The 26,214-nt window shown below is 44.5% G+C and overlaps 1 protein-coding gene across 5 annotated transcripts in view; it reads right to left on the bottom strand.

The window, feature by feature from the left end:
* The window catches only part of TULP4 (TUB like protein 4), a 228,283-nt gene that overhangs the window by 58,992 nt on the left and 143,077 nt on the right, over nucleotides 1-26,214 (bottom strand). For all 5 annotated transcript variants that reach the window (XM_089922203.1, XM_022560335.3, XM_089922202.1 and 2 more), the window contains 2 exons: nucleotides 19,031-19,159; nucleotides 10,650-10,811 (listed from right to left, as the gene is read on the bottom strand). In XM_089922203.1, the coding sequence (XP_089778329.1) occupies nucleotides 10,650-10,811; nucleotides 19,031-19,159 (291 nt within the window). The remainder of the gene's footprint in view (nucleotides 1-10,649; nucleotides 10,812-19,030; nucleotides 19,160-26,214) is intronic.

Below are 26,214 nucleotides of genomic sequence, written 5' to 3'. Positions count from 1 at the left end.
TGGTATGACAGATAACAGCACTGTGGTTATGGAAGGAAATCCCACATTTTGAAGAGATTTATATTGAAATAAGTATGGGTGAAAGGACATGCTATCTGGGATTTGCCTTAAATACAGCACAGAAAAAAAAGAATAAAGGGATAAAATAGCAAATGTGGTAAAATATCTGTGTTCTTTATTTTTGACATGTTACTGAATTTTTTATAATCAAAGTTTTAAAATTTATAAAATTAAAAAACCCTACAGAATCATTTATTACTTAAAATACTTCGAGGGAGTCAGCAAATCTACTTGAGTCCTATGTTGGTACTTCATAACCTTATATTTCAGAATTAAATGAATAATTACTCTTTTCAACCGACTAATGTGTTAAAGCTTTAAGCGTACATTAGTACCATAACAGTTCCTTTTTCACCAATTCATATCTCTGGAAAGATGCTGTACAGTAATGATTTAAATTTTTTTATTTTTAAAATTATTTGAACTAAATGAATTAATCCTGCACTGAAGTATCGCCTTTAACGATCCTGCTACACCACTCAAGTCCTGACTCCAGTCTACTCCAAATGAGAAATAAAGGTCATGTTTCTTACGAAGCGTGTACATAAAAACAGCTTTCATTTCATCGATGTCACGGAGGCACAAGGGGGTGCTTTTAGAGATTTTTCTTGTTGTTGTCGTCCACGTCACGGCACCGACTGCATTTAAAGTTGTTGTAAAAACGCTGGTGGATCACTGATCACATCAGCAGACACCAGACACTGGATCAGGAGGGACCACATTTTGTGAAAAACTTACTTTCAGCCGATGAGAGGAGGCTTGGAATCTACCATTTGTATCCAAAAGCAAAAAGAATAAACCTCTCTTCCTCGGTTAAAAACAACAAAAACAACACACCAGGATGGAGGCCAGAGAAGAAGATTTCACCCCACTCACATCTGCATGTACTAAGACTTGAAAATTGGAAAGCCTTCTCTTGGGTCTGTTTAAGACATACCAGCCCAGACCCCTTCTAGTTTATTTGAAATCATGGCTTGAAGTGTCTAAGAAAATATCAAGTCTATTTAAGTATTTAAGACTTCCTTTGAAAAAGGTTTTAGTATTTAGTTCCAGTACCAGTAAGCTTCAGTATATAAACAAACATTACCTCTACTCGTGGAAAACTAAAGTCTGGACATTTAGCAAACAGATGTATTAGGTGAAGAATTCCCATTTCACACCAAACTGCCTTCTAAACGAGGGCAATTTCTACAGAATATTCTTTTAAATAGGAAAGACTTCCTTACATGGATACTTTAAGTATAATTATGATTACAAAAACTCAGTTCACCTACATTTTAAAATCTAGTATATAAAGTGAAGAATACCTGTATTTCTTTAGGACTGTTAACATCAGTAGCAAACACTTAAATATTCCAGCTATGTGACAAATGTTTGTTTCCTAACAGAACATTCCAAAGGAGAAACTACTGGTTATTCATTATAATTGAAGGTCAAGCATAATATGTGTCTACTGAAATAATAGGTTTCACTTATAAGACTGTGTCTGTAAATCCTTTGGAGCAGAAAATTTGTTTTCATAGTCTACTTCCCTCTCTTCTATTGTATAGGATCGTTCTCCTGTTTTTTTGTTTTTTGTTTTTTTGCGGTACGCGGGCCTCTCACCGTTGTGGCCTCTCCCGTTGCGGAGCACAGGCTCCGAACGCGCAGGCTCAGCGGCCATGGCTCACGGGCCCAGCCGCTCCGCGGCACGTGGGATCTTCCCGGACCGGGGCATGAACCCGCGTCCCCTGCATCGGCAGGCAGACTCTCAACCACTGCGCCACCAGGGAAGCCCCGTTCTCCTGTTTTTGAAGTTCATCATCATCACACAATAACCTCTGCTGTAAAACTTAATCATAGTTTGTATCTGCCGTCGCCTGGATAAACTCTACAAAGTAATTATCAGTACTTCCAAATTTTATGAAGAACAAGTATTTGCCTTTATGATTTTTAAAAATATTGACCTGTGTCCTCATTAAAGGAAAAGAGCCTTAAAGTGTCCCTCCTATGGCTATAGACTTCCTGAATGAAATTCCAGGATGTTCTTCATGAATTTTTATCGGGAATGATGTCACCAAGCTGGTGAAATTGTCATTCCTGACTTTGCTCCCCTGCACCAGAAGAATAACTAATAACTATTCACCATACCACCGAGAGAATCCTAGTGAGGCTAAGTACCCCCCCCGCACCATGGAGACCCAGGTCTGCAATATGGTAACAGTGGTGCATAATTCACTTACAGCTAAAGTTAAAAAAATGAATATATGTCATAGGCACACTGGGGAAAGAGGAGAATTTCAGAATATTGACACTGAAAAGTCTGTTGGCTCAGGATAAAAAATTCTCATTACTGTAAAGAAGAGATGGAAGTGAGGGAAAAAGAGGGGTCAGATATGACATAGGAAGAAAAAAGGAAAAAAATCTTAGGGCAGGGTGGTCTGTGAAGACATCATCAATCCTAACCCGCTGTCCTCAGGCAGCACTGCGGGGACGCCATGCCAGGAAACGGAGACAGGTAATCATGCAAAGGCCTTCCTCCAAGGAAACCACGCGGATCTTCTTGGTACTGTATCCTAAGAGCTAATAGTTGTCACTGAGTTGAATTTTCTATACCGTGAATCAAGATGAAGCTGACAATTCATATTCAGAAACTGTTTTTGGACTTGAGCAGGAAGAAGAATTCAGTTATTAGGATCCTCACTCAAACTGCTTTCTAAAGGAGGGATAACCACACAGCCTAGAAATGAAGAAAAAAACCAACAACGCCCCACCCCACCCGTCAATCCAACCAGCCTTAAGTAATGAAAGATTCCACACAAGTATCAGGAGATGTGAAAAATCAAATAATTAGACTTTTCTGTATGAAACAGTTATGAATGAAAAACTAATGCTGGGCCCTCCCAGGACAGCCTATGTGGGGTAATCCAAGAACTCCTCTCATGACTGTGTGGTACCTGAGGACGGGAGGAAATATGGCAATTCCTTAGGTGAGGATAAGGACTTAATCATCACCAGGCGGAGAGGAGGGGAGGCCGGCGCTTCTAGAGAAAGCATTCTTCCCGCACTCCCTGCATGACCGCACTACTGCTGTACAGGGAACAATGAGGCGTGGCCCCTGCCCTCACATCGGGTAAGAAAGGAAATATGCAACCAACAGTTACAACACAATGTGGAAAATGTTACAAAATGTGCTCTTGGTGTACAGGAGGTTCTCCTGGAACACTCCAGAGTCTAATTAGCTCTGCCTGGGCTGGAGTGGAGGAAGGTGGCAGGGAGCAGACTGTACAGAGGAGGTGATATTTGAGTTGACCCTTCAAGGACGACTGGAAATTGACTGGACAGACAAGGAGCAAGGGCAGAAGCAACAGCACGCTCGAAAGTAGGAAAGCAATGTGAGCTTAGGAAATCAAACTAGTCCACTAGGGCGAGTGTGAAGGCGAGAGCAGGGGCAGAGAGAAGCCTAGAAAGGTACGAGGGGTTGCGTGATGGACTGAACACCTTCCCGAACCCTACTCAATTGAGGGGTAATGAGCATGAAACTCTAACAGAGAACTGGAGAGAACAGGTCAGCGGAGAGGTCAGCAGACAGAGAAGTCAGCACTTAGAAACTGACAGCACATGGGCACATGGTAAGTGACAGAGTAGACCAGAGTAGACCAGAGCGAGCTGAAGCCCAAAGCTACATCAGGAAACACAAGAGTAAGCTGATTAGGGTCACCTTCCCAGAGTGAACTGGTTGGAAGCCTTGAAAAGGAATGGTTAGCCCTCCGCATCTCCTCTCCTACCCAGGCAGGCGGGTACAGCTCAGGGGCCTAGGGTGAAAAACCCAGCAACTGAATGCTAAAACTGAGCCCACTTCAGCCACCAGGTAAGGCCCACAGGCAGCCAGCCTCCAACACTGCCACGGTCAGGAAGAAGATTGCTCAAAGACAGACTCTGATGTCCAGATGCGTCTTCCAAGTAGAAGGACAGGTCCACTCATTACCGCATTCCACAGGCTTCCAAGTACTTTTTAGTATCCACCTCTTAAATATGAGCAGACAACCAAGGATCACCAGACATTTGAGAAAAGCATCTAATATGAAAAAGAGAAGCCAAAACAAAACCAGAAAGAACCTGGAGGAGAAAGACAATGAAGAATACAAAAGAATACTTCAAATCAGGGCTTCCCTGGTGGCGCAGTGGTTGACAGCCCGCCTGCCGATGCAGGGGACGCGGGTTCGTGCCCCGGTCTGGAAGGATCCCACATGCCGCGGAGCAGCTGGGCCCGTGAGCCATGGCCGCTGAGCCTGCGCGTCCGGAGCCTGTGCTCCGCAACGGGAGAGGCCACAGCAGTGAGCGTACCGCAAAAAAAAAACAAAACAAAAAAACCTTCAAATCAATACCCTCACGTTGTTTTGTTCTCCATGAGATAAGAATAAAATGATTTTTTTTAAAAGAAAGAACAATCAGAAAACAAAACAAAAAGAGCTCCTAATAATTAAAAACGTGATAGCATTAATTTTTTAAAAGTCAATGAAAACTTGGAGGATATAGCTCAGGACATTACCCAGAAAACAAGATTAGGCAAAGAAAAGAAACAGGGTGAGAAAAGATATTAAAATCAAATCATCAACCTAAAAGAACATCATCTGAATAATAAGATTTCCAGAAAGAGAAAAGAAAATATCACAGAACTAAGACAAGTCCTTGGAGGCGAAGGACAAGTTGGAAAATGACCACCACGTCCCAGCCAAACAGGTGAGAGAGACAAAGCACAGCATCTTGAAACATACAACACCCTGAAGACACGTTCCACCAAAATGAGGGGACAAACCACAAAAATAAAGGTGCTCGTCCCAGAAACAGGAGGAGATGAGGGAACGGGTGCTCAGGATGCCAGGTGTGCTGCGGGCCAAGAGCAACCGGTTCAGGCCGGAGCAGGCGGCTGCGGGCCCAGGGAGGGGCAGCGCCAGGAAACAAGTGAGTCAGATGTACCACTTGGGGTGGTGGAACATTTCGGAGGAGATTTTCAATTTTTTGGAGAGCAGAGGGATTAATTTGTGATTGGTACACAGAAAACCAAGGAAATAAATAAAGCAACTTGACTAATTGTGGAAAAAGCAAATGACTGCATGAGGAAGGCAATGCTATCCTGGTTCTTCTGTGTGCGAGTCGGGCCTTCAGCGAGAAGACAGAGCACACTGGGAGGATGGGAGGTGGGGGGCGGGCAGCCGTGGAAGGGGGCCTTCTGAGAGAGCCAGTCCTTATCTTCCACGTGCAAAGTCGGCAGAGAAGACCTGAGTCCAAAGAAAGATCAAGATCTGGCACATAAGCCCGTAACTCAGAAATGAGGAGGGAAACACAAGCAAAGTGCTGGCCACAGGGAGCAGGGATCTGGGAGCGGGAGGGGCGGCACAGGGAGCTGAAAGGTGCTTGTGCTTTGTGGTTTTTAAAAAACATTCATTATAAACCCAGTAGTACTATTTGACTTTTAAAAACTACAGCTCTTTAATAAAAATTAGTAAAAATAAATAGGAAAAGAAGTTAGAGAGGAAGCAGACTGTGCAGAAAGGGAGCAGATTCCCATCCCAACAACACATCTAAAACTAATGGAAGTGGGGCTGCCCCGGGCTCTGCAGGGTGCTCTCTGCCCCCTCCTCCCCGGGCCGTAGGCCACACCCAGCCCCAGGAAGGCAGATGCACACAACTCCCTGAGGAATGCACACCGTGTGTAAGCCACTGCGGTGGCCAAGGGGAACCTTCGAGTAACTTCAAAGAGCTGAAGAGCCACTCACTCCCTCACTGGACATGAACCAAGAAAAAGGCAGCCCAGTTGGCAGAAGCAGCCACCGGACACGACAGAAGGAACCAGCCAAGGGACGAAGCTGCAGGAGAGGAGCCGTGGGAAGAACCTGGGAGTCCCCAGATCAACCAGCCCTACTCCAGAATTCTAGGTACGTGGAGCCTTACCTACCTTCACGGACGTTAGTCTGAGCACAGTCATCTGCCACTTTTAAATACTAATAAATCAATTCCTGGCCCTGAAGTACTTAGGAAGTGGACTCAGTAGGGTTTAGTGACTACGTAGAGCGTGCAGCTAAGGAAGAGGGAAAGTCAAGCACAGCTCCCAGCCAGGGGCGTAAGTGATCAGCAATTAAAGGAGCAGGGCGGGGATGAGGACGGACCCGAGAGGGCGGACCACACGGGATTCCAGCGGGGTCTGCGGGCAGCCGGGGCTCAGTGTGAAGGATCAGAGGGAGACGTGAGCATAGCACAGAGCTGGGGAGCCTGAGATGCACACGTGGCAGTGGAAGAAATCGCCCCGAGGACAGGCAAAAAGGGGGAAGGCCAAGGGTGGAAGCCCAGAAAGCGTGGAAGGAGCTCGGGAGCCCGAGGTGGCAGCGCCAGCACAGGGCAGCTGGGGAAGGTTTCCAGGAGCAGGCGAAGGGCGGCACGGGGAAGGGGAAGATGAGGCTGGGACAGGGGCTGGATCTGGCCAGCAGCGACCAGAGAGCACGAAGCCTGGACGTGTGGCCTGGGGCCGAAGGGGCCGAGCAGGGGGGCAGCAGCCAAGGGAAGCCGCGGGCTGCTTGGAGGACAGCCTTCACCCGAGGCAGGAGCCCAGAGAGAAGATGCTCCAAGACTCCGGGGGCCCGGGGGCAGGCAACCTGAGTAGAAAGTGTGGAGAAGTGGCAAGAAAGGCCAGCAGGCCAGGACTGGGTTTAGTGGGAAGGACCACTGGCTCGGGGAGGGAGGTTGCAAACGCCGGGACTGAATGAGTCCTGTTTCATCAGGGGCTGCACTGACTGTGTGCAAGCAGGAGTCGCTAATGTGCCTCACGTGCACATGGCTTTGACGCCCGAGATCCCTTACAACGAATCCAAACACGGCTGGCGCACCCAGACCATACACGTGCCTCTCGTGGGAGCTGTGACAGAGAAGCGGCAACTGGGACAAGAATGGGACAAGGCCAGCAGCCCGAGAAGTCCTCTGCAGAACCCCTGGTCCCCACCGCAGAGGGATGTTTCTGGGAGCCGCCTTCTTGGAGTTCTCCCAGGAAGGGCGGAAAGGAAAGGAGGGAGAGTTTTCTTCTTGTGCTCAGAACTTTAACAACAAAAACCTTCTTCATCTAACCTAAATCCGTCAGATGTAAGTTTGAGGCTTTTTCCTCTGTCCTGCTCTTGCGGACACGGATCCACCAGTTGCTCACCCTCCTCCTGGGACAGCAGTGCTAACTCCTAGACACGTGCTGGCTCACGTGCCAGCATCTCTACCTTTTTTTTTTTTTTTTTTTTACATCTTTATTGGAGTATAATTGCTTTACAATGGTGTGTTGGTTTCTGCTTTATAACAAAGTGAATCAGTTATACATATACACAGGTTCCCATATCTCTTCCCTCTTGCGTCTCCCTCCCTCCCAATCCCACCCCTCCAGGCGGTCACAAAGCACCAAGCCGATATCCCTGTGCCATGCAGCTGCTTCCCACTAGCTATCTACCTTACGTTTGGTAGTGTATATATGTCCATGCCTCTCTCTCGCTTTGTCACAGCTTACCCTTCCCCCTCCCCATATCCTCAAGTCCATTCTCTAGTAGGTCTGTGTCTTTATTCCTGTCTTACCCTAGGTTCTTCATGACTTTTTTTTCTTAAACTCCATATATATGTGTTAGCATACGGTATCTGTCTCTCTCTTTCTGACTTACTTCACTCCGTATGACAGACTCTAGGTCCATCCACCTCATTACAAATAGCTTAGTTTCATTTCTTTTTATGGCTGAGTGATATTCCACTGTATGTATGTGCCACATCTTCTTTATCCACTCATCCGATGGTGGACACGTAACGGAAGCACGTCTCAAGCTCTCCACAGCCAGCTCAAAGGCTCTGACAGTGAACTGGTTCTCAGCCAAGACTCAAAGCGAGCTGGATGCATATTTGTAAATGCTCATGTCTGAAGAGGCACAGGGTTCACCCAGACCCCCCAGAAAACATGAGGAAAATATATGACAAACAGGAAAATGGCTAGATTTCAAACTCACTGCTTGTAAAACTGTACTGCTTACATTTTGAAGAGTTAACAGGAAGCAGCCTAAAATCCCATTACAATCAGAACTGTCTCAAGATGTGAGGAGGCATCCTGGAGGCTGTTTTACTCTACATCAAGGGCAGAAGGTTCTCCAGGAGAAGAGAAGAGATGTAGCTGGCTTCTTGCAGCCCACACCTGAGACTGTCCCAATGTCAGAGCTCAGGGCATTAATTACATTACAAACACTATACTGTCTTCACACTCTTTTCTCATCAATAATTTTCAAACTAAGCAAAAGATACGAAAGAATGACAGAGACGGAGGGAGGAATGTCTCACTTCAAACACGACCCATGGAGCGTCCCACACACCTCTTCCCTGTGTTGAATTCCTCCAAGGTCTGCAATCTTTTTTTTAAAGGCAATGGAGCTCTTTCCTCAAATGAAATCCCACCTGCTGGCCCTCAATACAGAACCATAAAAACAGCCATCCAGACAAAGGTGTGGGCCAGGAGCCCAACCATCTGCAAAGCTGCTTTGGGGTCCTGCCGACAGGCCTAGGGGACTCAGTCAAAGCTGCAGCCCTCCTCGCTTCTGTCCCCCGCTCGACACCATGCTGTCTGCCACCTGGGCGACCATGTTGGACGCAGCACAAGGCGCTTGTGGGCCTGCCTCCTCCAGTGGCCCAAGGCCCTCAAAGGCACGTGCTGCATCTCACACACTGTGTCCCCAGCCTCTCTGGGTCCCATGCCTGTCACACTCCAGGTGTGCAGTCTGCTGGGGACACTGGCCAGCACAGCTCGGGGGGACCGTGACATGAGCCTCACGGTTCCGTCACTCCAGGTGAGGGAAGAATGTGAAGCCGAGACTTCCTCTGACATTGTCTTAACTGCTTTCGCATCTGTTCCCTCATCTGATCATTACAAAAGCCTTGGGAATTAGGCAGGAAATAATTCACACCCCTCGTCACAGAGGAGGAAACTGAAGCAGGGAGAGGTTAAGTGTGTGTGCAAGGTCGCTCACTGGGCCACGGCACGCATCTCTGAGCAGACTGCAGGGGCAGTAAAATCCTACAAAAATAAAATGCTGTAATAAATAAATCCAAGTGCTTCACACAGAAACACACATGTGCTATTGGATACTAAGATGCCTTTGGGGGATGGGGAGGGAAGAAACTCAAGAGTTGAGACTACTACCTCTTTGTAATTCTCATAACACTAATTTTGAGAAGAGAAAAAAATACTGAGCATTTTTACTTGAAAATAAAATGGAAACATGAAATATACAGTGATAAGAAGTCACAAGAAGCAATTCATTAAAAAAAAGAAAAATAAAAAAGGTTCCCCAAAAAGTTATGGTTTCATATTATACTGTTTGATTTTACCACAATTAAACTGAAATCTCAAGTATAAAATGTTCTGGCATTTTAGGGATTCTCCTGTACTTGGAAAACACAAGTTTTACATTTACAAAGGTTTTAACTAGTCAACCCTTATATTAAAAAATGAATTATCAATATATAATTTTATTAGGTTATTATACATCATTTTATCGTGAACGTAAAATAGGCACCTTAAAGAAAAACTTGAAATTAGGTTTTAAAAATGACCCATAGGCTCACCATAAAATAACCACCTACATGCGGCATTTTGATTAATTTCCTTCCAGTTAGTTTGACAATGTGGGTAGTTTCCTTCGGTTGTTTTATGATGTGGTAATCACACCACATACACCATTTCGTATCCTGGGTTTTCTCCTTAACATTATATCATAAGAGCTCTTTCAGATTATTACGTCATCTTTATAACCACGATCTCTAATTTACTGAACTACTATATGATCCTTTAAGTGGTTATACCACAGTTTACTTAACCAGTCTTCTATTTTCGTACTAGTAGGCTGTTGCCAAATTTTTACTATCATAAATAATGCTTTAACGACCACAACTTTTATTTTCTTCCCATTTTGTCTCTTCTAGATAAATTCCTAAAGCATATTACCAGGTCAGAGCAGATGGTAATCTTTTAGACTTGCTTAAAAATTGTATCAAATCTTTGCCACCCCAAAGATCGAATGCATATTATTACCAGCAATGAATGAAAATACTTATTTGATTAAACTGTTACGAATGATCAATAAAATCATGGGTATCATTTTCTTTGTTAGTAAGTGAAAATATACCCTCTCACTATGCTATTTCGTATTTTTCCCTGAGAGTACATACTTTCCCACCATGACTACTGACTGGTTGAACTTCTTTTGTGAACGATTCATGTCCATTATCCATTTATCAATTGGCTATTTATGCAGATTTTAAAGTAAATTTGTATGAGTATTTTCTATAATTAAACTGTTAACTCAGTATTCACAGTATCGGTGGGGAATGTTATTTCCCCAATCTATTAACACATGCAATTTCGGGGTTAATTTTTACCTGGACAAGCTCAGTGTTCTTTCCCTTTGTCATTCTTTACCAGCCTTTGAGACAGCCCTCCTCCCCCCCCTCCTCCACCCCCCCGGCCCCACCGTATTAGTACTTAACGCTTTTCCCCCTCAGCTCACGTCGTTTTAACATGACACATCATGTTCAAGAGGCGTTACCTGTTGGTCATCGGGCGTCCATATGCCACATGTGATTTGACTTTCCAAGTTGATCTCAGATGACCAGTGTCTTTGTCCACTGACAGAACCAACCAGGACAAACCCATCTCGATACGAAATAAGTGCTTGAGTCCCATCGTGGCTCCACGTGAAATCACTCACCTTTGGGACACACAGATAAAAGGAGTCAATTTGTAATCTGAAAGGGAAAGCACTTTTATCAAAGGCTAGACGTAGTCATTACCTTAGCCTTTGGCTAAGATCGAGATGGCCTTAAAGAGACAATACAATATGTTGTTGCACCTATTTTAACAATAACACATAAAACACATTATTTGAAAAGCATATGCCAGCGTGGAGGTGCTAAGTGTGTCACACATGGTAATTCATTAAGCCCATGGTAATACCTCCCACAGCGGAGAGAAGTAACTTCTCCTTGGTCTCACAGGGCTGGCGAGGGGCAGAGCAAAGAATGATCAAGGGTTGTGCGGCTCCAGCATCCTTGCTTTTAGACACTGTTCTACGGCCTGCCCCTTATAGTACCAGATTCTCCATCAGTGTCTCGGGGTCACTTATCAAGATAGTAAAGCTCTCAGTTTCTGATTATATACGTTTCTCAGTCTTGCCAACAACATTCCCGCAATCAAAATGAGAAATAATCTCTAACCGGAACACATTACTTATACTTGGGTGTTCAGTTCTATCAAACACATTTATTGCATTTACTCAAAGGACCACATGTTTTTCCTCTTTTAATCTATTACTGCAGCAAATTACTTCCATGGATTTCCCAGTTTTATGCCATCCTTACATACCTAGAAGAAGCCCAACTTCGAGGTCAAGTATCGTCCTTTACACATACAGTTGAAGTTGATTACGTGTTTGGGATTTCCACATCTGTATTCACGAGTGAGGCAAGCTTGTGATTTCATTTTTTATAACGCCTTTGTTTGAATTTATCAGAGTTAATGCTGACCTCTCAGAATGAGTTAGAGGGTAGTCCCTTTTCTTCCATGACCAGGAAGAATTTGTATAAACTGGGCCGACCTGTTGCTTCAGAGTTTGGTGGAACATGCCTGTGAAACCATCTGGCTTTGCCCTTTTTTGTGGGATGATTTTTAATCATTGCTTCAACTTATTTAATAGTGTTAGCAGCAGGCAAGCCTCTCTTTTTATTTCTTCTTGAGTCAGTTCTATTAAAATATTTTTTTAGGAATTTGTCCAGTTCATGTAAGTTCTCAAAACTGTTGGCAAGTAGCTGTTAATAGTACTTAATATCCTTTTAAGTATCACCTTTAGTGAGCTATAATTTATGTGCAATAAATACGGTTCCCCTTGGCAGTCCATTCCCTGCCCTCAGCCTGGGTCTGAGGCAACCAGTGGCCTAACTTCTGTAACTAGCGCTGCTCATTCTAGGAACTTCGCATGAACAGGGCCACACAGTACGTTCACTTTTCTTCATGATTGCTTCTACTCAGTGTAATAATTCTGAGAGTATTCTGATTTCTTGTGTGCATTAGTAGTTCATTCCTTTTTATAGATGAGTAATATCCCATGGTATAAATATACCACAATTTATTCATCTCCCCAAAGGGCTGGGCATTTGGGTTGTTTCCAGTACTTGCTTATTACAAAATTGCCATGAGTATTCACGTGCAAGACTTTCTGTAGGCACATGGTTTCATTTTTCTTGAGTAAATACCTAGGAATGGAATTAACTGCTGGGTCATATGGTAAGTGTATGTTTAAATGCATAAGAAATTAGCAAGCTTTTCCAAAGTGGCTAAACCATTTCACATTCCCATCAGCAATGTATGTGAGTAGGTCCACACCTCACCAGCACTCGGTATTGCCAGTCTTTTTTATTTTAGCTATTCCAGTAGGTGTGTAGTGGTAGGACACTGTGCTTTTAATTTGCATTTCCCCAATGACTAATATGCTGAGCATCATTTCATGTGCTTATTGATCATATGCACATCCTCTTTTGGAACCTTTCTATTCACATCCCTTGCCATATATATCTATTTGTATATCCGTTCACGTTCACCTATTCATTATATACGTAAATACACACACACATACACCTATGTATACAGATATATAGACGTTTTCGACCTTCTTGTTGTGTTGTAAAAATTCTAGATACTACCCTTTATCTGAATATGTGCTGCAAATAATTTCCCCCATTCTGTAACTTGCCTTTTCATTTTCTTAAGGATATCTTTCAAAAAGTAAGTTTTAAATGTTGATGAAGTCCAATATCAAGTTCTTTCTCTTACGTTTCATGCTTTTTGTATCCAATCCAAGAAATCTTTACCTAACCCAAGGTGGCAAACGCAAACTTTCCAGAAGAAGTGTACAGCTTTTACATTTATGTCTATGATTCATTTAATTTTTGCACAGGGTGTACGGTAAGAATCAAGGTTCTACTTTTTAAATTTTAAATGCAGATATTCAGTTGCTTCTGCACCATTTGTCAAAAAGACTATTCCTTGGATGTCAAATAGACTTATCGTGGCGATCATTTCCCAGTAGATACAAATTTTGTTGTACACCTGAAACCAGTATGTTATATGTGAATTATACCTCAATTAAAAAAAAAAGATGATTCTTCCCCCACTGAATTACCTAGGCATCTTTTATTTACCTTTGACTACCTTGTAATCTCTACCTTATCTACAGTTATGCTCAACTTTTCATTCATAAAATTATTTTAGGTTTCATCTTTCTTCTCTTACTCAAGGCTTGCCAGCAGTTTGTCTACTTCATTAATTTTTTTCCAAAGAACAAATTTTTGAATTTGTTGATCTCCTCTATTGTATGATTTTTTCGCTATTGCATTAATTTCTACTTTTATTTAAATTATATTTTCTTTCTCCTTTTACTGGATTTACTCTGTTCATTTGATCAGAGTTTTATTCCTTTCTAATATACATAAATTAAGGATATATAGTCTCTTTTTTAAAAAAATTAGTTTATTTATTTATTTATTTAACTTCAGCTGCGTGGGGTCTTCGTTGCTGCGCGCAGGCTTTCTCTAGTTGCGGCGAGCAGGGGCTACTCTTCGTTGCGGTGCACGAGCTTCTCATTGTGGTGGCTTCTCTTGTTGCAGAGCACGGGCTCTAGGCGCGTGGGCTTCAGTAGTTGTGGCGTGTGGACTCAGCAGTTGTGGCTCGCGGGCTCTAGAGCTCAGGCTCAGCAGTTGTGGTGCACGGGCTTAGTTGCTCTGCGGCATGTGGGATCTTCCCGGAGCAGGGTTCGAACTCTTGTCCCCTGCACTGGCAGGCGGATTCTTAACCACTGCGCCACTAGGGAAGACCCTAGGATATATATTTTCTTATATCACCGCTTTAATCCTATCTCACAAGTTTTGATATGTAGACAGTCCGTTATCATTCAGATCTAAGATTTTATAAATGGCCATTAAATTTGTTCTTTAACCCATGAACTATTTAACAATGCATTTAAAAATGACCAAATGTCCAAATATTTGGTCAGCAATTTCCTTTCTTTTCTTTTTTTCTGGCCACGCTGCATGGCTTGTGGGATCTTAGTACCCTGACCAGGGACTGAACCTGGGCCCCGGCAGTGAAAGGGCCGAGTTCTAACCACTGGACCGCCAGGGAATTCCCACCAATTTCTTAAATTTATGTTTTTGTTATTAACTTCTAACCCATTCAGAAATCATGGTCCATAATCATGAGAGCTACCAATGGAAATTTGTTTAGGTTTTATGAATGCCCTAAAACAGGCTGGCAAACTATGGCCAGTGGGCCAAATCTATTTGCCACCTATTTTTGTACAGTCCACAAACTATGGTTTTAAATGGTTAGGAAAAAATTTCGAGAGGAATGATACTTTGTTGTATGTGAAATTATATAAAATTCAAATTTTAGCATCCATAAATAAACTTTTTAACTTTATCAACAAAAAGTTTTCTGGTTTTCTTTTCTTTCTTGTTAGTACTTACGTAATATCCTCAATTCTGACTCCTCGTCCACAAAGCCTAAAATATGTACTATCTTGCCCCTCCACAGAAAAAGTCTGCGAAACCTCAGAACATGATTAATTTTTGTAAACATTCTGTGTGTGTCTGAGAAAAATGTATGTTCTCTACTTGGTGGATTCAGTAACTACAAGTGTCCATTAGGTCAAGCTTGTTAACTGTGTTGCTCAGATCTTCTATATCTTTGCTGATTTTTTTTGTTGTTGAAACTTCTCAGTATATCAATGAATTTATCAGTTTTTACTTTCAGTTCTGTCAATTTCCTTCATATATTTTGACGCTATTATTAATAAGTGCATACATATTTAAAATATCATCTTGGTAAACTACAGCTTTTATCATTATGTGGTAGCACTCTATAAACGAAACATTACTTTCTATCTTTAAGTCTATTTCATCCGAAAATAACAGTTGCTACTCCAGCTTTCTTTTTTCCTGGATAATTTGCTCAATACATCTTTTCCACCTTTTTACTTTAAACTTGTATATGTCCTTAAGTTTTAGGTGTGGCTCCTAATAGCATATAGCTATGTTTTTAAAAACGTAATCTGTCAAGCATCATCTTGATCGGTGAAGTCAGTCCATTTACATTTATTCTAATTATTGTTATATTTGGCCCTGTTTCTATCGCCTTAATTTACTTTTTCAGTTTGTACTACCTTTTAAATATTTTCTAACTTAAAAAAATGGATTATCTATCATCTTCACTGTTGCTTATACTTGGAAATGTTCACCTTCATTGAAATTTGTAACGTTACTGGACTTTTCACACTTCAGGTAGTAATAAAACAAATGAACACACACCAAAAGGACATGAACTTCTTGCTGTTTTCCCAGCAGGGGTTATAGGTTATCAGTGGTCAGCACGTCCCCCTGGTGACAATGGCATGGGGGTGTGAGACAGCTCCTCGACAGCTGGTCTGAAGGTACTGGAAAAAGCTGTTTGTTTTTCAACTCAGAATCTTGGTTTCTCTGACCTTATGTTTCAACCAGTTACGTTATCTAGTTTTTCTTAAGAACTGAAAAGAGTTTTTTTTTACAGACAACACATTAATTCTGCAATAAACTGTAAACGTCCTTTCATTTTGCAAAGATAATGTTACTTATTTACATGGGTTTTAACTCATTTATTTTTGTGCTAAAGGAAAAACATCTCACTAGAGTGAGAAAACGTATAGCCAGTGACAAGATGCTTCTCCAAGGCACCACCCATCTTACAGCCACAAAAAATGGTAACAGAGGATGTTTACATGATCTAATTGCGTTTATTAAATTAGGCTGGCATGGAGTGATAAGACTGTACCAAAATTGGAAAAACAAAACCAGGGGAACTGAGCCCCTAGTGTGTTAAGGAAATAAGCAGAAAGCCCTCTGCTGTGGCCTATCCGATGCGGGGGGCCGTGGCACTCCTGGCCCACGTTCAGGGCTCTCTCGACATGACTGACCAAAGCTGAGGAGCAGCCTGGACGGCCCGCCGCCCAAGACAGCCTTTCCTCTGACGGTCTGAGGCCTGGGCCTGGCACAGCCGGCCTGTGACCAATGCTATGAAATAATGCAGGCACTGTTCCAGACTCATTTTGGAAATAAAGGACTCATAATCATTTCCCGAAAAAAAGAGTGTTAAAGCTTCACTTGGCTTCTGCCAAATGTCTGATTACTTCACGACAATGAAAGGCCTGCTATATAACAAAGATCACCTGTCACCTCTTCTAAAGAGTATCACTTCAAGGACGCTCCTCCTCCAGGCACAGAACCGTCCCTTCTGCCCCCAGACACCGCTCCCGGCGCACAGGCCCTCCGCTCCCTCCACCAGTGAGCCATCCTCACCGGTGCATGACGCTTCTCATACAGGACGCGACTCCAACACAATTAAAAGCGGCCAAATCTCCCCCAAATGCAAGTGCTTAACGATAACAAGTGCTCAATGGATTCTGAGGTCTGTAGAGTCAGAGTGGCAAACAGCAAAGCTATATGAAGATCTGGATCAGATCACTAGATACAGTGATTACTCTGGTCGAACCTGAAAGGAACAGGCTTTTGGGAGATTCTAGGTGCTTCCAGATGTTCTATGGTCCATGTAAGCTCATTCACTTCCAGGTCTGAATTCATCCGTTCTTGTTTCTAACACGCTTTTTTTTTCGCCGAACTCTCAATGAAAAGAAAGGCTGAGGGTATATGGCAGTGGCAGAGGCCACACGGCTCTGACGTGGAGGTGACAGATGTCTCCCTCCTCAGAGAAGCTGCTGTCAGCAGGAGACAGTGTGGCAGCACCACCAGGCTGGGGGGGGCCGGACTCGCCAATGGCAGTGAAGCCTGAGCTCTCTGGATGTACTATGAGTATATGCACCTCTGCTAAAGAGAAAACAGTTTATTGTCTGGGAACAAGACAGAGTTTCGGACTCAAACCTGGGTTCAAATTCTGGCTTTACAAACCATGAACTAACTTTCCTGGGTGAGTTACTCAACCTCCCTGAGCTGGGGTTTTTCTTCCATTAACTGAGAGTAACAACATCTTCCCAACAGGGTTCCTGTGGAGGTGAGGGATGACACCTGGAAAAGGCCAGCACTGAGTGCCATTCTGTAAGAGTAACACTCTGTAAGACCTCTTGCCGGCCAAGGTCTGAAGACATGTCTCACGTGATCACTGGGCCTTTCTAGGGAAAGGCTTCACTCTAGTGGATGGGAGAACAACGGCACTTCAAAGACCCTCATGGGCAAGTTCAGAAGAGTCTCCACTTCACGGGAAGCTGTGAAGAGTTGCTGCCTCAAGGCTTGAAGCTGGTCTTTGGTGATGACATTATGGCGACGACTTAAGGGCAGGTACGCCCTGTTGTCGGCGGCTATGGCTGCTGGCACCTCATAAGTGCTTCAGGCACCATCACAACTTGTGGGGACAACCATCGTGTGCAGACAGTGGCACAGCATTTTCCACATTTAATCTGTTTCTTTGGGGGGCTGTGCCATGCAACTTGCAGGATCTCAGTTCCCTGACCAGGGGCTGAACCCGAGCCACGGTAGCGAAAGCCTGGAATCCTAACCACTGGGCTACCAGGGAACTCCCTTCCATATGTAATCTCCTGTAATTCTCCCAAGTGATCCGTGGAGGCAGGCACCATTAAACTCCCTGTGTACAGATGAGGAAACTGAGGCACAGAAGTAAAGTATCTCCTACTGAAGCGTGATGGACTGAGACGCTGACTCCAGAGCTCATGCTCTTGACCACAGTGTCCACCTTCTAGGTGACGTGAACTTCTTATGGGCATGGAGGTTTCCACATCTGTGGCTCAATTTCAAGGTTAGTCAGTAGTCACAGTGTAGGCGCCACCTCTGCCTTTTTCCACTCATGGCGGAATACAGGAAACCGGTAAGGCCTTACCAGAGTCAGTCAAAGTTATTACACCGACCCTACCAAATAAGTAAACTCACACAAAGAAGTATGTTCTGTTTGCACCCAGAGTTAGCTTTGCCTTCTGTGATGACATCTTACAAAGTTCCTCAGCCTAGCAGTAACTGCTAGGAAGAGCTTCATTCCCTGCAATTTTATGTCACCTCACCGGTCTGCATCTTTCGAAGTTGGAAAGCTCGTAGCTTATTTAAGCAACAGATGGGAAGAGAGAGGGTGAGAATTCATTTTCTTAGGAATGTATAGAAAGGCAGTCACAGGGGAACCACCCCGGAGAGCCAAACAGACTAAGAAACCCCTTGTCAATAAAGGTTCCCCCAACACTCGGGCCTGTCAAATCCTTGGCACGGGGATTGGCACGGGACCCGTGTCCTTAAACACACGAGACAGGAGCTCCACGCAGCCGTCCTCACGGGGAGGGAGAGCCAGGGCCATACCATCAGCCACGAGAACCCACGAAGTGGTTTTTAAAATAGCACAGCTCGGCAGGGCGTCCCTGGAGCAACTGTTTTCCTCAGAGCAGCGACAAATTGGTACCAGAAAGGGAGAGCTGAGTGATGACAACAGGTGGCCCCGCTAACTGAAACCTGACCGAAGGGACTGTGAAAAACTCGGCTTGGGCATTGGCTGTGAGAACGGTCATGTGGAGCTCCCCGTGAGAGAACTAGGAAGATGACAACACAGGAAAATACCTTCCACGGGGCAGCAAAGAAGCGCTATGCCAGGAGCGCTTCGTTAAATCGGAGCTTAACAGGTAATCACAACACTGAGTGGTGAAAAACGACTTCACAGGTTTAATTAAAGCTTAAGGCCTGGAGCGTTCTCACAACAGCCGCAGAATGGAAGAGAAGGAAGGACGTTCCTTCTCTCTCTCGCTCTAGTGATGTACTCAACGGGCAGCACGAGAAGCAGGATGCTGGTTTCATTCATCTGCCCTCCGCCCTTCCCTGGAGGAGCGTCCTGCCCGCTCACCTGGGCCCCTCGGTCGTTGACCAGCTCCACAGACCACCGCCCTTCGTACTGGATCCACACGAATATCCCGCCGTCTGCGTCGCACGTGGCCAGCTTCTGGTACGGCTCATTCCACCTCACCAACACGACCTAGGAAACGACCAAAAAGACACTTACTGCAGGGAAGGAGCCCGTGGGCCGCAATCACGTCTACGACGTTATCAGACCCAGAACTAACTAGAACGCATGGACAAAGGCAAGGACTCGGGGAGGATGGGGGGTGGGGATTCCAGCAGAGAGGACACACGGCAGCGCCTCAGGGGACCAGGCCCACGTGACGTGGCCTCCTGACCAACAGCAGGCACCTGAGCAAACCACGAACCACAGCGCCGCAGCGCCCGTCGCCATGACCGCAGAGCGGGCCCAGAGCCCACCCGTACCCGGCCCCGCCTCCACAGTGCCAGGCTCGCTCGCCTGAGGGCCCCGGGCGGTGGGGAAACGATTTCCTCGAAACCTACTGTGGTGTACCTGAGTCAGGGCACTATTTGCTTGGTACAGATGGAAGAAAGGGTGCGGCCTATGTAATCTCATTTTCTCCCAAAGTGAAATTTTCTGTACCTTTGCCAGGCTACATTATTTCCAAGTAGTTCAGCATCTAAGCATGCCAATTTGGAAAAAATACACAGTTGAAATACCTAAACTGTTCAGGATTTATCACAGAGGAAATACGAAGAAACTATAAGCTTCAAAACGGATGAGTACGAGAACTTAATTTTTAAATTTGAAAAATCCTGAACGTGGACAATCACCTTCATCTTTCTCAACTATCACTCGTTCATGTAAAAGGTGGCCGCAGGTAGGTGGTCTGCGGGATCAGCCCTCACAGAGCCCAGAAAGACCTGTAAGCACACAGGGCTATGAAGTGGTCCCAGGAGGCACAAAACCAGCGCCGGGCTCCCCACGGGGAATGCTTCCGGAGGTCACCTGGCCCGCCCGCGCTGGTGACCGTGATCGTTTCCTTCGTTCAGCTCGTACTCATCAGATCCATGCTGCGCACTGCCGCGTGACCAACACGGAGGTGGAGAAGACAGAGCCTGCCCTCGGCAAGCGCAAAGTCCAGCTGGGAGCCAGAACAGCCATGGATACGTGGACACATACACATGTATGTCAGTCAAATGAGGACTGTTACTAACCAGCAAGAGCACCCCTGCTGCTCATAAGATGCGAATCCCGTCTCCTCCCAGGACTTTGTGCCTAATAAGCTAACAACCCTCGTGAATACGTGGCACCGGTGCATATGGTCCCCAAGTTCCACTTATGTTCTAAACCACTGACTGTGAGTGGCTGAGGCCAAGGACTGACAATCACAGGCCTCCAAAAGCACAGTTCCCTCCTCACGTCCATCTGCGTCCAAACCACAGACCGACACAGAAGCCCTGCCCCTTCTCAAAGTTGTACCATGGGCACCAGAGAGCCAGGAGAGGCCCCCCAGCCTTGATCCACCACACTTGGTGGTATCAGCATTTGTTGCAAGATGCATACTAAAATCCTCAAATTGTCCAAGAGGAAATTACTACCCACTTAAAATGTAAGGATACTGTAGCTCTTTTTTAAAACTGTGCATCAAGAGCTGAAAGGCTGCAATCTTTTGAGACCTGGCAATTTTCGGCCAAATCTAAGCTAGTCAATGGCCCGCCTGCAAAACGGATGCAAGTTCCGTGGATGCAGACACTGCCAGATGCCGGCAGCCCCATCTAGCTTTTGTCCCTCCACTGCGACTGCCTGTCCCTCTCTGGTCACTGCTCTGCAGGTGCCGCGCTCACACCACCTGCCATAACCACAGGTTTACGTGCACCCTCCTCCCCCTGAGCTGGGCCACTGGAGGAAAAGGGCAGAGGCATGCTCACCTCTGAACACTGACACACAGGAATGCTGAGCATATCATGCCAAACAGCCACACGTAAGTTACGATTCTCATTCAGTTATGCTTTGAAAACTACTTCAAGTAGGTTACTTTCGACTCCCAAAGGCATTTTAACAAGAGCCAATACTGACAGACTGCCTATTACAAACCATTAGGCTGTGAGGATAGAAAGTTAGGAAATCTTTGTCCCTGCGGAGTTCAGTTCACTAACCAGACATAATACCCTGCTCTACATGCAAGTACAGAGTTGTGAACATACACAGGAGGGGCCTCAAAACAGGCGGAAGGGAGGGCAACAAACCCAGATTCATGTTTTTAAAGTCTAGCTTTAAAGATTCTGTATTTAAATTACTGATCTAATTTTTTAAAATAGTAAAACCAACACAATTAAAGTCTTTAAACGCACCGCACTGAATGTATCATAAAATTTAGAATTTCCAAGTAGCCAATAAAAACCAACTTCATAAACTTTCGGACCCAACAACAATCGGCCTGAGCAGTGCCGCCTACAATGTGCTGCAATATGGTCCCTCAAGACACCTGCATCACCTAAGCCCACAATCACTGATGCACTTCAGGATGGCTACAAGAGGGCGGAATAGGACAAATAAGAACACTTATTTCCTAAGTTAAATACACTGAACATGCATCTACTATGACCTTCCTTATAATATTTGATGACAAGGCATCACATTTTAGTCACATTTTCTATACTTTTGCCTTTTTCCTTTAACAACCATCGCCACACATGATTGCATATTTAGTTATTATCAGTAACAAAACCTCTCTTCTTCATGAAGACAGCCTGTAAGTCGCAGCATGACACAAACACAAAAGAGCAGAGGCAAAAAAATATTTTAAAGTTATTTCTAACGTTAAAAATGTCTTGGTCTTATGACAACACAGTAGTAGTTGTTGGAGAAACAGAGTTCACAGACTCAATGTCATCTTTTCGTAATTCCTGATCAGTTGAGATGCAGCAGTAAACAGAAGTGCAGTCCCCATACACACACTTCTTTGCTGTGAGTATAACCGGTATAACTGAATATAGGTGGGTTGCTCCCCTAAATTAGAGGGAGAAATCTTTCCAGTGATCCTTGGTTTAAAAATAAAGTTAAACTGCGATGTTGCTTCCCTGGATTCGTTTTCTCATTTCCGCTCTCGTCTGCGATTAGGAGCTGCCCGTCTTATCTCCCAGCCGCTTATTTCCTGTTCTGCGAATCCCTCCAGTCTGCTTGGCAATGTCAGGACATACCAGAGCGTTGAGGAATTACCAAGCAGGGGCCAGCTGGGTTCTCAGTTGCCCAGATGACGTGGCAGGGTGCTAAGCAGCTGCCCAGGCATTCTAAGGCAGAGCTTCCTTCCCTTTTAAAGGAAAACGGGGCTCCTGTTTGCTTTGGGTACAAAAGAACTTCAGCATTTAACATGTTAGCTGAAGTATGTGTTCCTCTACAGACAGAGGCTAAGCCAAGTTTTGACCCAGGTCTTTGATTATTCCCCCAAAATGCTAGCCTGTCACCCTCTCCAATGTAAGGTTTCTATCATTTTATAGCTATTCTTATCAATAAATACTTACTGAGTACAATTAACGGTAGAGAAATCTACACTAAAAATACAGCACAGGTCTGCTGAAGGCCTATTTGGGCTGTACTCTAATGCCCTCAATAAGTCACTTCACCTCCTACCTCTAGAACTATTTTTAGGCAGAACAAAACTCTAGTGCCAGTTAATCCAAGGCACCAGTTCATCCAAGAATGTTCATCGTTTGAGGCAGGAACCCTTCAAATGGTGTTGGTAGATATAATTTCTACTTTACAGATATATACAGGAAACCGCCACTGTGAACAACCAGTATCACCAATGTTCAGAAATATTTCCCTTAACCCTAAAAGAATGTAATTTGGACATACGTTAAATACAAATAGCTCAAGTTATAAATCCCTGTAAGTGATTATTACCACTCAGTTCTTCTTATTCTGTAATTTATTAAGCGAAACAGCACTAACTTCACTTGTACAAGAAAAACAAAATGAGTGCCAACTGAATTTTAGATACATTTAGCTGTTTTTTAACAAAGAACCAAAAGCACCCTGAAACAGAGGCTGGAAGAAATTCAATGTGGACAACGGCTTCATGCCCACCAGCATGACGGTCCCATGAGGTCCAGAGCTCAGCCCCGGCCGCACCGCTCACCAGCTGCATGGCCTTGGGCACCCTGTTGACCCGCTTGGGTCCCTTTTCCTTATCTGCAACGGGGGTAACAGCAGCAATCCTTCTAGAGCTACTGTGAAAACTACGATGAGAAAGGACCTTAGGGCAGCACCAGGCACACAGCAACGTGCCCCTACCCAGTTCTGGTGCACGCATTCACGCCCCGCACACCATCTCTGGTTCTCACCAGCCTGACGATTTCTTTGCATCTGTACTCCTGAAGCCCGGCACGACGCCAGGCACACAGCAGCACTCCACAAATCTTTCTAAATTAAAATATTCCTGAAGGACGATTAACCATATTTCTTTAGAATTTTATACTGTTCTCTTTCAACACTAAGATGTTAAAACTAGTCCAAGTGAGATTTGGGGCGGGGCGGGGGGGCATCAACAGTTGTACTGAGACAAAACTGACATACCATACAACCCATTTAAAAAGTAAAACTCAATGGTTTTTGTATCATTTATAGAGCTGTGCAATCACCACAGTAAATTCTAGAACATCTTCATCAGCCTCCAGTACTCCCTTCAGCCCGAGACAATCACTGATCTTTTGTCTGTTCATATTTGCCTATTTTGGACACTGCATAGAAATGCAATCATACAATGTGTGGCCTTTGGTGCCTGGCTTCTTTCACTCAGCATAATGTTTTCAAGGTTTATCCATGTTGGAGCATGTGCCCGTATTTACTTCCTTTATATGGTCAAATAATATTCCACTGTATGGATATACCATTTTGTTTATCCATTCAGTTGATAAATATCTGGGTTGTTTCCACCTTTTGGCTATTATGAATAATACTGCTATGAACATTTGTGTATCAGTTTTTATTTTCTTGGGTATATGCCTAGGAGTGGAGTTGCTGAGTCAAACGATAATTCTATGTTTAACTTTTTGAGGAACTGCCAGACTGTCTTCCAAAGTGGCTGCTCCAATTTACATTCCCAGCAACAATGTATGAGATTCCAGTTTCTTCACATTCTCTCCAACACTTGCTACTATGTCTTTTTGATTATAGCCATCCTAGTGGGTGTGAAGTGGTTTTGATTTGCATTTCCCTGATGGCTAATGGTTTTGAGCATCTTTGCAAGTGCTTACTGGGCATCTGTTTACCTTTTTTGAAGAAATGTCTATTCAGATCCTGTGCCCCCCCTTTTTTTTAATTAAGGGTACTTTAATTAATTAATTAATTAATTAATTTTTGGCTGTGTTGGGTCTTCGTTTCTGTGCGAGGGCTTTCTCTAGTCGTGGCAAACGGGGGCCACTCTTCATCGCGGTGCGTGGGCCTCTCACTGTTGTGGCCTCTCTTGTTGCGGAGCACAGGCTCCAGACGCGCAGGCTCAGTAGTTGTGGCTCACGGGCCTAGTTGCTCCGCGGCATGTGGGATCTTCCCAGACCAGGGCTCAAACCCGTGTCCCCTGCATTGGCAGGCAGATTCTCAACCACTGCGCCACCAGGGAAGCCCCCCTGTGCCCCTTTTTAATTGGGTTGTCTTTTTTATTAGTGAGTTGCAAGAGTTTCTCTTCCTAAGCCTTTTGAAACACTCTGTTTGAGGGAAACTTTTGCTTTTATTTCCACATAATCTATTTCTCTCATTTACATGTTCACAGATCCAGTCTTCATTCAATTCAATATGCTGATAAGAACTCCATGAAGGAAATGGTTCAGGGACAATAAAGGAATCCAGAAAACACGGATCTATGGTTTTCTAAGCCCTAGGCCAGGGACCAGGGTGCTGCTACGTGGTTCTAAACCTGAATCTGAACTTGTCTGGAGGTGACTTCCACAGTCCTGGCTCCCCAAGACGCTTCTCAGGAAACTCACAGCTACACACTCCTTCCTGATGTTTTCCAAACCTTCTTGTTGGAAAATAATACATCTTCTTTTTGGGGAGAGTTTATATTATCAGGCAGGACTGAGTTAGGAAAGAAAAGAACTCTATCAAGTCTCCTGATACGAATGCAAAATTACCGTCCCTAGCCTTCTCATCTACTAGGTGGCAGCGAGAGTCTTCCACTGAAGCAATATATAAAATGCTTTGAATGGCTTCATCCAAAAGTACATCTGTAGGAAACCCAACAGTCAGTACCTTCATCTCCTGGCCATTTTCTGATTTGTGCATATCTCAAACCAGTGCAGTGAATACTCCCTGTGACTCCCACTTCCATCCTTCTCTGTCCCATCTCAGTTGCCATCTCCCAAGCAGAATTTTACTGGAAAGTATGTTCAGTCACAAACACTGTTCCCCGAGGTTACAGAGCACCTTACCAGGGCTAAGCATGTGTTCTCCATCATCACCTCCCACTTATTCTCGCACAAATACTCTTGGTATAGACAACGGTTACTGGCTTTAGCCAACTGAGAGCTGACACGACCACGCAGTCTCACAGATGAGAATGGGGGCAGCCAGCATGAGGTCACGCAGAACGCTCGAGGTAGGTCAGGCTCCAGGCCAGAGCCTCAGTCTCCTCGCTCCGGTCCAGGGCACTTGGTCTCCGCAACCAAACTGGCCTGGGGCCATCAATCCCTCAGCCCCACCAAGGCGCTGCTCACGGGACACACACAGATGGAGCAGACGTCCTGCCCTCAAGGAGCACCTGGGGGAGCTTGGAGAAGCCGCCTCACGTCTTCTTTCTTACTCCTGCTGTCAGACTTCTGCGATGCAGAAATATTCTCAAAAACAGCTGTACCAACAAACTCTAATTCTGACAGAAGAAAACAAAAATCATATACTAAAGAGAAATAAACTAAAACATTAGCGGTGGCGAAGTAAAGGGATTTTCATCAGAATTTTTCTACGTTTTCTGATCTTCCCACAATGAACGTATTTCCAGCTTCACCTACTTCTGTAGCAAGGAATTTGAACACTTTCTTTTCGTAATAATAATAATCAAGAGTCTGAAAGTCATTTTCACATACATAAACTTATTTTATCTTCACAGATATCTTAGGAGGAGGTATTACTGTTATTCTAACCTCCCATTTCACAGATTTAAAAAGTGGAGCTGAGAGAAGGTACAAATATTTCCATAGCCTTTTTTAAAAAACTTAAAAAAGAGTTTTCACAAT

Source organism: Delphinapterus leucas, chromosome 12 (assembly GCF_059928025.1).
Source record: "Delphinapterus leucas isolate spDelLeu-1000000601 "Yukka" chromosome 12, BTC_Dleu_Yukka2, whole genome shotgun sequence".
NCBI classification, from domain to species: Eukaryota; Metazoa; Chordata; class Mammalia; order Artiodactyla; family Monodontidae; genus Delphinapterus; species Delphinapterus leucas.
The sequence above is the reverse complement of the archived record's forward strand: the minus strand, read 5'-3'. Positions and strand labels throughout refer to the sequence as shown.